This window comes from Mesoplodon mirus (genome assembly GCF_964341445.2).
Source record: "Mesoplodon mirus genome assembly, chromosome: 10".
Lineage (NCBI taxonomy): Eukaryota > Metazoa > Chordata > Mammalia > Artiodactyla > Ziphiidae > Mesoplodon > Mesoplodon mirus.
The window spans coordinates 26,648,603-26,666,998 of NC_138986.1; the positions used below are offsets into that span (position 1 = coordinate 26,648,603).

The following is an 18,396-nucleotide window of genomic DNA, read 5'->3' on the forward strand; positions in this document are numbered from 1 at the left end:
TTTTCAGATTATTTTCCATTATAGGTTATTACAAGATATTGAATATAGTTCCCTGTGCTATACAGTAGGACCTTGTTGTTTATCTAGTTTATATACAGTAGTTTGTATCTGCTAATCCCAAACTCCTAATTTATCCTTCCCCTACTCCCTTTCCCCTTTGCGAATCATAAATTTGTTTTCTGTATCTGTGACTCTTCAGCACATTTCTTAATTTCAGCCCCGCCCTCCCATTATGAAGAGCATGGGACCTAGAATCAAACCTGTGTGGAAATACGGGCGTCACTACTCACAGGCTTGTGGGACTTCAGGCCGACGCCCCAACTTTCTGAGTGTCCCTTTCCTCATCTGCAAAATGGGACAATGCCTGATTGCAGATGACAAGGATTAAATGGAATCAAATACAATGGATGGTAGAGTGACTGACAGTGTGTGGAGAAATAAATATCCGTTTCATTCTTCTTCCGGCACTGAACTCGGACATTTCAAAAGTTTTACAGAAATGACCATCAGGCCCGAAGACCAGAATCACTCTTCAGTGTGCGTGGCTCACGCTCTCTCTTTACTGGAGGGAGGTCTTCCCTGCAGTAGTAATCTCGTTGGTCGCGGCGGTGGAGAGTCTCGGATTGTCAGAGCTGCGAGCCAGAGTGGCTGGGACTAGAAGTCGCGGGCCCTCCTCTCTCCCTGGCGTCTGGCCCGGGCTGCGGCGGGACGCGACTCCGCCTCCCCGGCCGCCCCGCCGACCCGAGCCCGGCGCGCAGTGGGAGCTGGGCCCCGGGGCGCCGAGGGGAGGCCGCGCTCCCACCGCCCGCGGACCGAGGGGGCGTCGGACGCTACCGGCCGCCCGCGGAGATGTGACCCGGCCCCGCCGCCCATGTGCGCCCCCCGACCCCCAGCGAAGGCGGCTGCCACAGGGGCCCCGGCACCCGGCCTCCCGGCCCTGCCGCTGCTACTGCTGCTGGTGGCCGCGCCGACGGGACGTGCAGGTAGGAGTGTCGCGCCGGGGCCGCGACGACCGCCCAGCTCCGGCTGGTTTCGGCCCTCCAGCCCCCGGGTTTCGCTTTCAAGCGCGCAGAGCGGGAGGAGCGCGGGTCAGCACCGGGTGCCCCGGAGTCCCAGGGAGAAACTCGCCGCTGCCTCGCGCGGGCCGGCTTCAGGGTCAAGTTCGCGCTCTCCGCGTTCCACACTTTTCGTTGCGGGAGTTGCGGGCGAGGTAGAGGAAGGTTGACGGTGGTCGCTCCGAGCGGTTCCCACAGCTGGTAACTTACGGTCGGTGACAGTGACCTTTCGCATTGCACTCGCCGGCACGTCGCAGGCTCCCGCCACCCACGCCGTGGCCGCACCGACCTGGCCCCTTTCAACAGAGCACCCCAGGGAAGGAGGCGATGTCTGCGCTTTAAAAATCAAACTTCCTGAAAGAGTGGGCTTTGAGGGAACCGGGGTTAGAAAGTGCAGCGTTTCTAAAGTAAGATCTTTCTGGGCACGTCATTTTTTTCCTTTGCAGTTTTGATCTTGTACATATATGTGCTCTTTGATATTTTTTGCAAGTAACAAAACTTTGAACTGATCCATGACATAGGTAACTCAAGGCTTTTTGGTTTTAAGTTTTAACTCTCTACCATCCGGAATCCAGTAAACCAGAATGATTCATTAACCTGATTTCTTTTTTTTTTCCTTCTGCATTTCTGGTGTATGAGAAAAAGAAATTTTTTTAAAGCAAGATATCTAGGACCCTCCTTTTTTTTTTTTTTTTTTAAAAGTTAAAGCAACACAACTTCCCAGAATACTGTACAGGTTTGGTACAGATTTGATCCAGGCTTCCATGTTTTTAACCCAGAGCTGAACAATGACAGTGAATTCAGGAAGAAAGTTGTTCATGAAACTGCAGTGTCCTTAGTAGTCAAAGAAAAAGTTACTAAAGTTCAATATAGTTACAAAGGTAAGAATTGTGTGCATATGGATCTTGGAGAGATTTTTGGACAACAGACATTATACACAAAAAGTTTCTCTTCTAAATCCTAAAGTTACCAGAAATTGTAGTTCTTTTGTCTTGTGATAAATATTCTTAGGTGAGCTGAATGGGAAGGTCTGCTCCTGACCTATCCAGATACAGAACCTCAACTAACAGATATGAATTTAGTTGTTTCTATTTCTAATCAAAGAAATAAAGCTTGCTCCTTAATTGGGTTGGGAGGCTGACATTAGAAGGTAATAATATTCTTGGCTTCAAAGCAAAATTGGGGAAAAAACAAAACAGAAGAAACTCTTTTCTGACCCACGAGACCCAGGTAGTTTCTTAGCTCTTCTTAAAGAGTTCCTGTCCTCTTCTGGGCCTCCAGACACCCTGAGGACTGCTGGGAAAACCAGGTGAGAAGGCATATGTGGTTACATGGATACCATACCTGACTCTTAAGAGAAAGCTATTCTACCTTGATGGATCCGCCACCGTATCGGCTGAGCAATGTGAACCTTCTGATAGTTATATGACATTACCATTCTCCAGTAGGCGAATTCTTCAGTTTTTCGAAATTTTAGCACAAAAGTTCGAAGTCACACAACTCTGTGATTGGATCAGGCTGTACAATACCAAACATCCAAAAAGAAAGAACAAAAATTCAGTGTGGCATCAACATTTTAGGAAAGTTCTTCATAGTTCATTTCAGGTAAACTTGTAAAGGAATTCAGAACGTCTGTGCCACTCCCTCAAGGCAGGAGGGATACACATCTGGACCTTCACTCTCTTATGTCTCTAGGGACAGAAGTTTCACCAGGAAGTTTATCACTGTGGTTTATCAAACCCTGCCCTGCTGGCCCAATCCCATGTCTTATTCCTCAGTGAAGATAAAGAACCGAGATGACTTTCCAAGGTCATGTATCTCCTCTCCTCAAGCCCTTCAGAGGCTTCCATCTGAATTCTCCTACGTGGTCTTATACGGCTCACTCCTGCCTGTCTCTCCAGCCTTGCCTCACATCACTTAATTCCTGCTATCCCGGCCTTTTTCCAGTTCCTAGAGCAAACCAAACCGTTTTCCGTCTCAGGACTTCATACTTGCAGTTTCTTGTGCTGGAATCTTCCTGTCCACTCTGTCCCCAGCTAACTCCTATTCAGACTTAGCATCTCTCCTCCAATGTGTGTCCTTCAAGGAGAGCTTCCCAAAATCCCCAAAGAGGGAAAAAATATTGTTTAGTATGCCTATGAACAAATGAGCCAAACTCTAGGTTTGGAGCTTTTGAATGCAGTCTATTACAGCATCTCTGCTTATTAGAACTAATATACTATAATTAACAGAATGAGGGTATTTGTTGAAGTGTCTCTTCTTTGATATAAACACAACAGCATCAGGTATTTCACTGAGAAATTATTTCAAGATATTTTTCAAACACACACAAATGATTCCAGTGAACTAATTAAATTTTCTTCATTATTTTCTTCTTTTTCGTTTTTAGTTTTGAACTATTTTGAGACTAACAGAAAAGCTATAGAAATAATAGAGCTCTCATAAACCCCTCACCCGGTTTCTCTTAATTTTAACATGTTACGTAACTGTGGCACAGTGTTCAGAATGAGGAAATTAACATTGGTATAGTATCGACACTATTCACTAAACTATAGACTTTGTTCCAATTTCACTCTTTTTCCCACTAATTCCCCTTTTCTGTTCCAGGATCAATCCAGGATCCTCATTACACTTAGTTGCTGTGTCTCCTTCCTCTCTTCCAATCTATGACAGTTCCTCAGATTCTCTGCTCTCGTGTCCTTGATATTTTTGAAGAGTTCTTGTCACCTCTTCCTCAGGCTGCCCCTCAATGTGGGTTCATTTGAAGTTTCCTCTTGATTAGAGTGAGGTTATTCCTTTTGGGCAATAATACCACAGAGATTATGTTGTCTTTCCCAGCGCATCGTATCAAAGGGTTTATGGTGTCAATATGTCTTCTTCCTGGCGATGTTAACCTTGATCATTTGGTTTAGGTGGTGTCTGCAGGGTTTTTCACTGTATAGTTACTATTTTCGCTTTCTGATTAATAAATACATTGTGGGAAGATACTTTGAGATCATGCAAATATCCTGTTTCTCCTCAAACTTACACCCACTAATTTTAGTATTCATCAGTGGGTACTGAATGCAACAACTATGATGCCTAATGGTGATTTTTTTAATTTCATTTTTTCCTTCTCTATTTATTAAATTGGAATTCTAATGCAAAGAAGAGCAGTTACTTCTCCCCCATTTATTTATTTATTCAATTGCTTAAATATATCAATATGGACTCATAAATATTTACTTTATTCTTTGCGTTATAATCCAATACCATTATTATTAATTTTGCTGCTCAAATTGTTTCAGCTTTGGCCATTAAAAGCTCTTTTAGTTTGGCTCCCATGTCCTTTCAACAAGCCCCATTCTTTTTAAGCATTTCATTGCTTTCTAGAAACATAAAATGTTTCAGGTTCATCTTGTATTTTCCCTTCCCCAGGGCTGAATCAGCTACTTCCCCAAGGAGCTCTAGCTCCTTCTACTGGAGAATAGGATCTAGAAACCAAAATCTAGTTGCCAGGCATACTCATTGCTACTGGAATGTTGTTTCTAGGCTCTCTCAGTGGACAGAGATGGAAGTTATAAATATGTATACTAACCCAGGCATCCACACACATCTGTATTTCTGTATCTATATGTATGTGTCTATGTATACAAAAGACGATAAGCTTACACTGATACCTCTGATTCCAAGAGCACAGAGTTCATTGTCTTTCCTTTCTTTATTTGTAGCTTCTTTCTCCAACAGTGAGAAACCTGATATCATTATCTATGATAGATTTACTTATTTCTTCATTTCGCTAGTTTAGAGTTTCAGAAGTATTAACCCATGCTCCTATGAGAAGGACATTTACTAACTAGATTATAGTATCTCTATACAGTTCTTTTGTCTTTAGCTTTATAATACCCAGTCAAGATACTGTTGACCAAAGTTACTTAGATTAGACCAGTTTTCCTTCACCTTCTTTACTGTGGTTATATTGTCTATTTGTAATCAGGTTAGGTTCATTTGTTACTGTTTGTATTTCCGTTGGGGTTTCCCACATGCTAGTTGGTTTTGTTTGTTGATTTGGGGGTATTTGAAGGGCATGTGAGACATTACTGTGGTTTAAGAGTCAGAGATGTACCAAATGGTACACTTGGAGAGGGTTTGCCCCCTCATCATCCTTACAATCTGGTTCCTATTCTTATTCCATGCCACCCCCGTAGGTAACCAGTCTCCTTAGTTACTGGATTATCCTTCCTGTATTTCTTTTGCACCAGTGAACAGATATGTGTGTGTTTTCTCATATTCCCCTTCTTTCTCACACGAAACCTAGCATACTACAGGTTCTCTTTTCCACTTAGCATTTTTTGACTTAACAGGATATGTCTTTTCTGCTTCACAAATCCATAATCCTCAAAGGTAGGCCCTGACTGTACTGGCCAAATTCATATCAAGGCTAAATCATTTCCAAATCTTGCTTCAACTTCACATGACAACACCTGGTTTTAAACATACTGTATGCGAATAGTGAAGACCTCGGTCTACATCTGGCTGCTCTACTGCAGCTAAAGCAGGATTTGTCTTCTCAAATGTTCTTTCCATCAAACAAGCTTGTCCTCTTTTCCAGCTTCTCTCCCATTGTCTTTGGAGCAGACATGAGGCATTTCTTGTACATTTGCATGTACATTTATCATTTATTGGCTATTATATAGCTCCTCATTGATCAGCTCGAAGCCCATCCCCAGCATGTCTGGAGAGCATGATATACCTGAGATCTAAGCGTGTGGCTATAGGTATCACCAGCCTCCCCTTTCAGAAGATGTGCTCCTACTACCTGTAGCTGTTTATTCAGCTTCCTATAGAACAAATCCAGGAAAGGCAGAATTTGCTCCCTAGAGAACAATTAAGGAGATCTGTTACCCACAGGAGGTGGCATGGTATACGACCAAGGCGGTAGGGCTGAGGAGGGGCGTCAGTTCCCCGAGTGCACCTTTCCATACAGCTCTGACTCAGAGCCATAGGTAGGATGCAGATTTTGCATTTAAGCCTAAACTTTAGACAAAGACAATAAGCAGTAACATATATTTTTAATTTTTAATATTAATGCTATAAAACTAATACTTTAGTATAAGCATCTCATAAAACATTATGAGCATAAAACGTTAACTATTTTTAAGTGCTTGGCGTAGTGCTTTTCACAAATGTCACTCAGTAAATTTGCCTTTTTGGTTTGGTTAAAAGGCATCTTTCATTATATGCATGTTTTTGTTTTGTTTTGTTTTGTTTTGTTTGCGGTACGTGGGCCTCTCACTGTTGTGGCCTCTCCTGTTGTGGGGCACAGGCTCCGGACGCGCAGGCTCAGCAGCCATGGCTCACAGGCCCAGCTGCTCCGCGGCATGTGGGATCTTCCCGGACCGGGGCACGAACCTGTGTCTCCTGCATCGGCAGACGGACTCTCAACCACTGCGCCACCAGGAAAGCCCTGCATGATACTTTTAAAATGACTCTCTACTTTCATCTTTTTCTTCATGTACAATTTTACCAGGTATCTTTGACATGTTTACTTCCATGATGATTAAAAAAAAAGACTGCTAAGTATTAACTGCAGCTTAAGGTAGTATATATTTTAAGAAGTGAAATCATTTTATTCATCTTATTTATAACATTACCTTTATGCTATGATTGTGATGTTCTGACAGAATTTTTACTTTTTCTTGGTCCACATTTATGATTATTTGACTCAAAAGGTGATACTAGAAAAATGAATTAAATCTCTGTAATCTGTCTCAAGATGTGTCAATTCCATATAAAATTGGAGAACAAGAGAACTGTTTTTAAAGCTGAAGACAATACAGTTAAGTACTTCCTCTGCTTTATTTTCAGAATTCCTTTTGATATAGAAAACTAGGCTTGAAAGGGCCTTAAAATCCCGTCCAACTGCTTCCCTTGTGAATCTTCCCTGCGACATAACTTCAGAATCATTACCTATCTGTTGTTGGAGCACCTCTCATCGCAGGAAACTTGATACCTGACACCCAAGACAGGATGTCCTGTCGTTGTAGACTTCCAGCTACTAGAATGTTCTTCCCATGAACGAGCTGAGGTCTTGATCTCTTTCATCTTGTCCCATTGTTGGTCCTCACTCTAAGCTGATGAAGTCATGCAGAACAAGCTGCTCAGCTCATTGACTGCAACCATCACATTTCCTCTGTCTTCATTCATCTCAGCTAACCACCTCCCCAGTTGTGTCATGCCAGGCCCCTCTCTCTCCTGGTCTTTTCTGGATGTGTGTGTTCCAGATTGTCTGTAAGTTCTCAGGCATACTCACTATAGATCATGATGACATGGCTGGTCTGCCAGATTTTAATCACTGCCCCTGGCATGTTGGTCCTTAAGTGATTCAACATCAGTTTCCTGGTGAACAAAGGGTTCCTGGTGCCTAAAAGTTACCCTCCCTTTTTACCTTTGTTGTCTTTTCCTATAAGACACAGACCTTGACCCCTCATTTAAACTCAGAATTTCATATTAATACAATTTCATTTTGTGGAGGCAATTTTCTTTGTCTTCTCAGAATACAGAGAATGGAAGGATGGCATGATGTTTTATCTAGAGCACATGATGTCTGTCACGGTGGACTTTAATGCAATTAAGGAGACTCTTTTCTGGAAAGGAAATTTTTATTGATTACAAATATTATCTATTCAAAAATATCTAGGAATAAATCTACCTAAGGAGACAAAAGACCTATATGCAGAAAATTATAAGACACTGATGAAAGAAATTAAAGATGATACAAATAGATGGAGAGATGTACCATGTTCTTGGATTGGAAGAATCAACATTGTGAAAATGACTCTACTACCCAAAGCAATCTACAGGTTCAATGCAATCCCTATCAAACTACCACTGGCATTTTTCACAGAACTAGAACAAAACATTTCACAATTTGTATGGAAACACAAAAGACCCCGAATAGCCAAAGCAATCTTGAGAACGAAAAATGGAGCTGGAGGAATCAGGCTCCCTGACTTCAGACTATACTACAAAGCTACAGTAATCAAGACAGTATGGTACTGGCACAAAAACAGAAAGATAGATCAATGGAACAGGATAGAAAGCCCAGAGTTAAACCCACGGACATATGGTCACCTTATCTTTGATAAAGGAGGCAGGAATGTACAGTGGAGAAAGGACAGTCTCTTCAATAAGTGGTGCTGGGAAAACTGGATAGGGACATGTAAAAGTATGAGATTAGATCATTCCCTAACACCATACACAAAAATAAGCTCAAAATGGATTAAAGACCTAAATATAAGGCCAGACACTATCAAACTCTTAGAGGAAAACATAGGCAGAACACTCTATGACATAAATCACAGCAAGATCCTTTTTGACCCACCTCCTAGAGAAATGGAAATAAAGACAAAAATAAACACATGGGACCTAATGAAACTTAAAAGCTTTTGCACAGCAAAGGAAACCATAAACAAGACCAAAAGACAACCCTCAGAATGGGAGAAAATATTTGCAAATGAAGCAACTGACAAAGGATTAATCTCCAAAATTTATAAGCAGCTCATGCAGCTCAATAACAAAAAAACAAACAACCCAATCCAAAAATGGGCAGAAGACCTAAATAGACATTTCTCCACAGAAGATATACAGACTGCCAACAAACACATGAAAGGATGCTCAACATCTTTACTCATTAGAGAAATGCAAATCAAAACTACAATGAGATATCATCTCACACCAGTCAGAATGGCCATCATCAAAAAATCTAGAAACAATAAATGCTGGAGAGGGTGTGGAAAAAAGGGAACACTCTTGCACTGCTGGTGGGAATGTGAATTGGTACAGCCGCTATGGAGAACGGTATGGAGGTTCCTTAAAAAACTACAAATAGAACTACCATATGACCCAGCAATCCCACTACTGGGCATATACCCTGAGAAAACCATAATTCAAAAAGAGACATGTACCAAAATGTTCATAGCAGCCCTATTTACAATAGCCCGGAGATGGAAACAACCTAAGTGCCCATCATCGGATGAATGGATAAAGAAGATGTGGCACATATATACAATGGAATATTACTCAGCCATAAAAAGAAATGAAATTGAGCTATTTGTAATGAGGTGGATAGACCTAGAGTCTGTCATACAGAGTGAAGTAAGTCAGAAAGAGAAAGACAAATACTGTATGCTAACACATATATATGGAATTTAAGAAAAAAAAAATGTCATGAAGAACATAGGGGTAAGACAGGAATAAAGACACAGACCTACTAGAGAATGGACTTGAGGATATGGGGAGGGGGAAGGGTAAGCTGTGACAAAGTGAAAGAGCGGCATGGACATATATACACTACCAAACGTGAGGTAGATAGCTAGTGGGAAGCAGCCGCATAGCACAGGGAGATCAGCTCGGTACTTTGTGACCGCCTGGAGGGGTGGGATAGGGAGGGTGGGAGGGAGACGCAAAAGGGAGGGGGTATGGAAACATATGTATATGTATAACTGATTAAATTTGTTATAAAGCAACAACAACAACAAAACAAACAAACAAACAAAAAAAAAAAAACAAATATTATCTATTCAAAATCAGTTCTGTTTTTCAAGTGTGGTGGTCACCACAGTGCACGTTGAGACACCAAAATGGCTTCCACTCAGCTTCTCCAATCACTTTATGCACTGCCTCATCAAATGCCAGCTCCACCTCTAGGCACAGAGAATGGGCATACCTTGTCCTATACAGATTTGTCAGGAAGTTTTCCTTATACTTCTTGAGTCTCAACATGTATGCCTTTAATCCAGCCCCCTGAAATTTTTCCATTCCATACCGTTAACATGTGTTTTTTGGTGATATGAGATATTTTGGCAAGTGTATCCTCTTAGTGGAAGCATTTGTTTACATTACTTCCGCCATTTAAATTTCCTCTTTTTCAACTTTGCAGACATTTTTGTTTTCTCCTACATCAATCCCTCCATCCTTACTTCCAGGTTACTTGGCAGCCCTTAAAGCATTCATTCTTCTCTTAAATAAATATTGTGTTCATTTTTGAGGAAGGATACAAGGAACAGACACCTACTATATTTCTTTCCTGAGGCTGCCATAACAAAGTACCACAAACTGGGTAGCTTAAAATAACATAAATGTATTATCTCACAGTTCTGGAAGCTAGAAGTCTGAAATCAAGATGTTGGCAGGGTTGATTCCTTCTGAAGGCTGTAGGGGAGCATCTGTTCCACGTCTCTCTCCTGGCATTTGGTGGTTGCTGGCAATCCTTGGCATTCCTTGGCCTGTTGAGCATCATTCCAATCCTCTGCCTTCATACACTGTTCTCTCTGTCTCTTCACATAATCTTCCCTCTGCATGTCTCTCTTTGCGTCCAAATTTTCTGTTTGTATAAGGATACGAGTCATGTTGGATTGAGCCCCACCCTAATGACCTCTTTTAACTTGATTACCTCTATAAAGACATTATATCTAATTAAGGTTACTTTATGAGGTACTGGAGACTAGGATTTCAACATATTTCTTTGTGGGGCCACAGTTGAATTTATCACACCTACCATACCCTCAACGGCTTGTAGGGCAGTGAGCAGGACTCATGAGCTTGGCTTCTAAAGTGGAGAAAAGCTACTTTTTCAACCCCATGCAGTTTTCCTCCTCAACGTGTTTATCAGTCTGTGTCCACTGCCAAAAGGAAACCTTTGCAGAAGTCTAACGCCTGAAAGGCTCTCCTGAGAATGTAGAGGGCAGAGATGAGTCGTCTCGTGTACTTTCCATAACGTGAACATAAAAGATAGCCACCATTTTGCAATATGTACAAACATGGAATCATTATGTTGTACACCTTAAACTAATACGTTATATGTTAATTATACCTGTTTTTTAAAGAGGAGAGAAACGTCAATGGGTATGTAATAAAGATGGTGGAGTTTAAATTTCTTCGGCAGAGGGGTTCACTCTCATCAGACCTCCATCTCTGTTCCTCTATGTGGCACGTTCATTGCAAAATCTTCACTCTTGCTCCAGCATGGACCATTTTCATACTTAAGGCTGACTATCCATATGATTCCAAGTCAGCCTCCTCCTCCATTTTAGATTAAAGTATAAAAGAAGTAAAAGGTCCTCTGAGTTATCTTACTAAATGCGTTATGTTGTTATTTTTAAAATTTGCTGATAGTTTTTAGGTGCAAAATAGAATATCACGTATGCCTTAGGAGCAAATAACTTAGGGGAATGAGGTATTTGAGGTGGTCAGATTTAATGAAAAAGAATTACCTTCATACCCCACACATTCATTTTGAGTTTTCATAAGTTAAAATACAACTTGACACAACGTGATTTTTAAATAACCTTCTTTTGAGCACTTTTCATTTATTCAATATCATTCATTCATACATATCAGGAACTGTTCTCGGTATTGAGGTGAACAAGAAAACAAGGCTCTTTCTTCGTGGAGCTTTTAACCTCGGGTGATTACATCACAGTATAAATGCCAGAACTGAGGAAACCAAGCTTCTTTAGAAGCACAGAGCAAGGCAACTGATCTAATCTAGGAGTCAGGCAGGGCTTCCTTTGAAAAGGGAAAGTGAGACTTATGAGAATTGCCAATATACTTGTTATATTTTTCATTTAAAATGCTAGCAAGGGGCTTCCCTGGTGGCGCAGTGGTTGAGAGTCCGCCTGCCGATGCAGGGGACACGGGTTCGTGCCCCGATCCCGGAAGATCCCACATGCCGCGGAGCGGCTGGGCCCGCGAGCCATGGCCGCGGAGCCTGTGTGTCCGGAGCCTGTGCTCCGCAACGGGAGAGGCCACAGCAGTGAGAGGCCCGCGTACAGCAAAAAAAATAAAAAATAAAATAAAATAAAATAAAATAAAATGCTAGCAAGAAAATAAAGTTAAATCCTGTTCTAAGCATCTTCTATCTATAAACTACCACGTAGTTAACATTCCTTTTTCCCACCTACATTTCTTTCTTGTAAAACTACAAATCAACCAACAAAACCCAACAACAAATAGCAGAATCCTATGAAACAGATGATTTTTTTCTGACAATGGTATTGCCAGGTGGGTGGGAGTAAGGAGCTTTGCAGCTGTAGGACAGCTCGACCTCGAGGTCACTGACAGCTTCAACAGGTCACTGTGGTCTGCGGCTCTGTGCAACACTGAATCCAACCACAAACAGGTATCAAAAGGCTCCCTTGTTACAGCTGTGGTTTTCTAAGAGGGCTGGTGCCCGAGGCACTCTTTCTCACTTCCTGAATCAACACAGTCCTTTGAAGGCTCTGTTAGCTTTAACAGCAAGAGCAAAGGGAATGTCTTCATTGATCCATTCTCTGAGTTGATCCTGGAGAGGTTCCAGTGTTGTCAGTGCCTTTGCCTCTTCATGGGTGGCCTCTTCACTGTTGCTCTGCTTTTATCCTGACCAGTGTTTTTTAATATCTTTGTGGTAGGATAACCACCTCAGAGAGCTGATCTTCAGCGAGCCCCCTGTCCACTTTATCACATTTAGTTACACAACTTCATTGAGGCTTAATTCAATCCTGAAGAGGTGTGATGTGAGCCCTGGTCACCATCAAAAACATCGAAGCATTGACTTGTCACAATGGAGGAGAGTTACCTATTGAAAAATATTGCACCTTTCTGACAGTGTTTTTGATGGCTGCTGTACACTTCTGTCTTCATCTTGTTTGACTGCAAAGTCTGAGATCACACTCTCAACCTCGTTTGCCTCAAAATCGCAATCAACAGCCAAGAGAAGTAAATACTACTAATTACTTCCAAATCTCCACTAAGTAATTATTTTTGTCTCTCTTACTTTTTCTATTAATTTTTTCTCACATTTTTACCTTGATTTTCTCTCTGAAAATTTCAAGTGATGGAGATGTTAATGGAAGAATCACATTACTTATGTGAGGATAAAAAGAAGTACTATGATTTATGAAAATTATTTGAAAAATAAAGTGGACGATGTATGTTGATATTTAGTAAACACCTATTGATGGAACTGGGAGTTCCCAACAGCTATTCTTTCCAATACTTTAGTGGTTTCAAATGGTTTGTCTTTGACTCTGTTCTTTCTTTTAACTTTTCCTTTCTGAGGCAAGTTATCAAGTTGTAGAGACTCCAGCCCACATTTGAATCTATTTTTCCATAGTTACTATGATATTCAATTTGGATAAACACTTTGGAGATCACAAAATGTGGAGAAACATCAAGTCCCTGGCCTCAAAAAGCAAGTCTGAAAGGGAAGGGAAGGGAAGACATACATACAAGAGATGACATAAGGAAGTGGGACTGATTTTCTAACAACGGGACCAACATATTCAAATTAATAATGGCATCTTCAAAATAGTCATTTTAGGAGGCTGTGCACAAAAATCTCACAACGTATTTCCTAAACTCCTTTTTTCAGAGTTCTCAATAGAACCTGTATGCATTGGTCAGATTAAGGTTTGCCATTAAGTGGCAAACCTTCATCTTGGAGGCGTGGTTTAATTTTCAAAAGCATTCAAAGCCACTTCCAACCAACTTGGGTAATCAAGCTAAGAAATGCTATGTTGGGCAAAAACAAGGTGTGACTATAAAAAAAAAATGAGATGGAATTTTTTGCATGTATGCAAGCAACCGCTGAAGACAGTTGTAGCTGAAAGGAAGCATGCCCCAGATGCCAGAGCTGAGCAGTACCAGGAAATAATTACAAACCCTCCCAAGGGAACTGCTTGGACAATGCATACTCTTTTTGATGGGTAAATGCCAATATATTTATTTTAAGAAGTAGTCTCAACCTTAAAGTCCTACTTGCTCTCAAGCACCAACAGCAATATTCCAAAACACGTTGAAGCACATAGATTTACTTATTGAGGTGTGGCTATAAAGAGGTAACATGCTTTTTATGTATGACTTATATATCGCTCATCCATATAAAAGTTCACATACCTGGCAGGGAAAGCATGTATTGATGGATTGTGTCCCAGATTCAGAAAATATCTGCTCTGTGAGAGCAGGGCCTTCTGTGTGTTTCTGTCTGCCACTGCACCCTAGTAACTATCAATTTCTGTTTCTAGTAGGTGCCCAGTAATGAGGTTGAATGAATGATGTGACTAAGTACCCCTCCACCAGAAAAAACTTCAATGAAGGAGAAATACTAGGGTTTTCCTCATTGAATTCCTTGTGTGTGTGTGTGTACATATTTTTATTCACACTGAGAAAAGATAGGGAAAAACAGCATATGAAGCATTTGCATTTTTAAGGATTGAACTCCTCATTGAATTTCGTATATATCTCCTTAGAAGCAGTCATCTGTAACATGCACACTTTCCAATGATCATGCAATCTCTTCTTCCCACAACACTGCTCCTTGAAGCGTTCCCTAAAGGCAGTAAGTGAGTGTCCTAGTAGAGAACCCTGTTGTCCTCAGAGCACTTGGGCTCAAACAGCTTCCAGATGGCTGAATAACCACAGGCAAATCAGTCAGCCTCTCTGGGCCTCTATCTAATCAGCTGTAAAGGGAGAATAGTAACCATGGAAGACAATACTGAACTAATGATTATTGAGCTCTTTCTTTGTACCAGGCACTCTTTTGGGAACCTTATTTAATCATTCCAACAAGCCTATGAGGCAGATAATATTATTGTTTTATTTTACAAATGAGGAAATGGAGTACAGAGGCTAAATAACTTACTTCAGGGCACACAGCTTAGGTCAGCTGTAGAACAGGGAGTAGGTCCCAATGTGGCTCTAGAACTCTTGTTCTTAAAACTTCTGTCTGGGGGCTTCCCTGGTGGCGCAGTGGTTGAGAGTCCGCCTGCCGATGCAGGGGACACGGGTTCGTGCCCCGGTCCGGGAAGATCCCACATGCCGCGGAGCAGCTGGGCCCGTGAGCCATGGCCGCTGAGCCTGTGCGTCCAGAGCCTGTGCTCTGCAACGGGAGAGGCCACAACGGTGAGGGGCCTGCGTACCGCAAAAAAAAAAAAAAAAAAAAAAAAAACTTCTGTCTGACCTACTCACATAAACAATTATTAGAAGCCAATGAGATAGGGCAGGTGGCAGTGCCCTGTATAACATTCAGTATACTATTAAGAGAAAACAGAGGCCGTATGCAAGTACAGCAGCAAGTGGGCAAAGAAATAATAGAGAAATTGTAGCGGGATTGGTAAAGGAAGATAATTGAGTTCAGAGGAACTAATGTTAACATCAAACCGTACTTTCTCCTTTACAGAAGACAATTAAGTATATTTTCTCAGGTAAATAGTTCCTGAATAACATTTCAAGTGTTCTTTAAATGATTCACTTTCTAAGGGCACTTGATATATGTAATATATGTCAAGGGGGAAAAGAGGAAAGAGAAGTTAATATTTTTCAGGATAATTTATACCTTAAGACAAAAGAAAATATGCCTTTCCTTTCAGCACGATGAAGTTATAACAATATTTAATCTGTTTGAAGGCAGTGACACTGTTTGGCTCTCTTTTGGTGGAGGTTGGGATGACATATTTCCAACTTTTGCTTCCTGAAACTGGTTAATCACCCTCTGGTGCTTTTTGTACATCGATTGTTTTTAACCCCATTTCCCACAACAGAAAACTCATTCAGGAGGTGATTTTTTTTTTTTCTTTTTTTGCGGTACGTGGACCTCTCACTGTTGCGGCCTCTCCCGTTGCGGAGCACAGGCTCCGGACGCGCAGGCTCAGCGGCCATGGCTCATGGGCCCAGCCGCTCCGCAGCATGTGGGATCTTCCCGGACCGGGGCACAAACCCGTGTCCCCCGCATCGGCAGGCAGACTCTCAACCACTGCACCACCAGGGAAGCCCCAGGAGGTGATTTTTTTTTCTTTTTTTGGTCTTACAAGCATAGTAGGTATTTTCCTATTTTGAAAGACACTTGTAAGATGTAGCAACCACTTACCATGGGCTGCTCTTCCTTCATTAAAAAGCATCTGTTGAGTATCTTCTGACTGTGCTAATCCCCTGTGTATAGTGTAAGTTTCCCAGGATGATTTCAAGCTATCAGGGTTTGGTGGTTCAGACTGTGTCACCCTCATCCAGATGCTCATGTGAGTCCGGGTCTTGCCCTTTCTCTACAATTTATGTAAGCCCAGTGGTCCCTGGTTAGTTCAGTTCAAAAGTATTTATTTGAGGGCTTCTCTGGTGGCTCAGTGGTTGAGAGTCCGCTTGCCGATGCGGGGGACATGGGTTCGTGCCCCGGTCTGGGAAGATCCCACGTACCGCGGAGCGGCTGGGCCCGTGAGCCATGGCCGCTGAGCCTGCGCGCCCGGAGCCTGTGCTCCGCAACGGGAGAGGCCGCAACAGTGAGAGGCCCGCATACTGCAAAAAAAAAAAAAAAAAAAAAAAAGTATTTATTGGAGAGGCACTGGGGATACAAAGAATCTTATAAGACATGGTGCTCTGGGTCAAACAGCTCAGAGCCTAGTGATTCCTTCACTGCTTCAGCTTCAGAAAGACAGATTGGGCTGGAGGTCTGGAGGCTTTCTCTGGGCAAAGGTGGGCAGGGCTTCCTCAATGCTGAGGTTCCCTTGTTAATCATGAGCTTGAGAAACTTGAACGGCCCCAAAGGGAAGTCCCCAAAAGTGGACACATTTGACTGTTCAGCCTCTTGTAGTCTGGTGGTTTTCCTCAGGAGTGAATGAGCATACTGTCCATAATGGGAAACTCAGAAAGCCTCAGCCCCAGAAGAGAGAGGTTTGGGTAACCATGAGCCTGATTACCCTTTGTGAGTTCACTCTGAAAACCTCACCACTTTTTTACCAGTGTTCATCAGGCACTAATTTATGCATAGACTTTTCCCACAGTATAATGAAATGGAAATACCTTTTACTGTCAGGCGTATAATTAAAGCTGCAACATACTTAAGATGACGACCTTAGTATTATCTTGGAGGCCATTAAGAAAATGTCACATACCATTTCATTCCACCTACAGAAAGGTAACTATAAGGTAATTCTTGGAACTAATGTAGCAGCCACATTTTATAAAACTCCACTAATGAAGCTGTCAAAGATTTACCCATTTCAAATTCCATTTATTTATTCTCTTTCTACTAGAAGGACGCAAGAGGAGATAGAGGACTTTTTCTTTTTGGTGTTATAACATAGATGAAGCTGGGCTAGAAGACTTTCCCAAAAGCCAAGATATAATGAGAGGAAAATAAACACTGAAAGGGAACACAAGTCTAAATGACATGATTTACAAGCTATAGCTAACCCACCATTACTTAGGAGTTCATTAAGTGGACCCCTTCTTGCTGACCCCTCACAGCTTTGTTAGGACAGAAGCCATCTTTTTGGTTGTTGTTCATTGGTTAATTTTTTTCCTTTTTTAAATTGAAGTAGAGTTGATATACAATATTACATAAGTTACAGGTGTACCATATAATGATTCACAATTTTTGAAGGTTATACTCCATTTATAGTTATAAAATATTGGCTATATTCCCTATGTTGTACAATATATCCTTGTAGCTTATCTTATACATAATAGTCTGTGCCTCTTATTCCCCTCCCCCTCTATTGCCCTTCCCCACCTCCCCACTGGGGACCACTAGTTTGCAGAAGCCATCTTAAATACCCGTTATCCAAGGGGGGTCCTCTCAAGTCCCCCTCCATTGCCCAGTGTCCATACCCCGGTCAGGGAAGCTCAAAGGGAGCCTGGAGTTCTTGTCCCTTTCTGAGGTCTTCTGTGTTTCATTTTCTCCTCAAAGACCAGCCTCCTACCCAGTGACTGTCGTCAGGAATGCCCACTCCCTTTAGGGGAGACCATGCATACCCTCCACAGCATCACAACATAATCATGTCATTAAAATAGTACAAGCCAGTACTCTAAATGGAGGCACACATGGAAAAATAAGGCGGCTTTTAGTTCCCAAAGATACTATAAGAGGAAGGTACCAAAATTGTAAAGGCACAAAAACCGCAGAGCTAGTTAGGGTTTTGTGGGTGATTTGGTGTGACTAATGAACATAGTGCATTTGGCAGAATTACAAAAGGCGAGGCCAGACCAGACCATGGAGAACTTTGTGTACCAAACCGAAGTTGTAATGGTATAGCACTCCCAGAAATAAAATTATGTGTGCTAATCCAACAGCTTCGTGATTTGGGATATGAAATGGATGGACTTTGAGAGGATCAGAGCTGTACTTCCAGGCCATCAATCTATGCAAACAAAAATGCTTTTGTTACCCACGAATTGGCACATGATATCAATGTGGGTGTGACATATTTTCTCTTTGGTGTTGATTAAATGATCTTATCGATACTGGCAGGTTAGGAAAATGACTTATCTCAACTGGAACATTTATTCAGGAGTGTTTTCCAAACTGGAGACAAACAGTGCCTACAACTTTGTG

At 41.8% G+C, this 18,396-nt stretch overlaps 1 protein-coding gene across 2 annotated transcripts in view; it reads left to right on the top strand.

Moving 5' to 3' along the window:
* The first annotated feature begins 646 nt into the window (after nucleotides 1-646).
* Nucleotides 647-18,396, top strand: part of IL20RA (interleukin 20 receptor subunit alpha) — a 46,289-nt gene continuing 28,539 nt past the window's right edge. Inside the window, exon 1 of one of the 2 annotated variants that reach the window (XM_082634214.1) lies at nucleotides 647-983. In XM_082634214.1, coding sequence (XP_082490340.1) covers nucleotides 872-983 — 112 coding nt within the window. In that variant the 5' untranslated portion in view covers nucleotides 647-871. The remainder of the gene's footprint in view (nucleotides 984-18,396) is intronic. The other variant, XM_082634215.1, reaches the window with a different exon arrangement.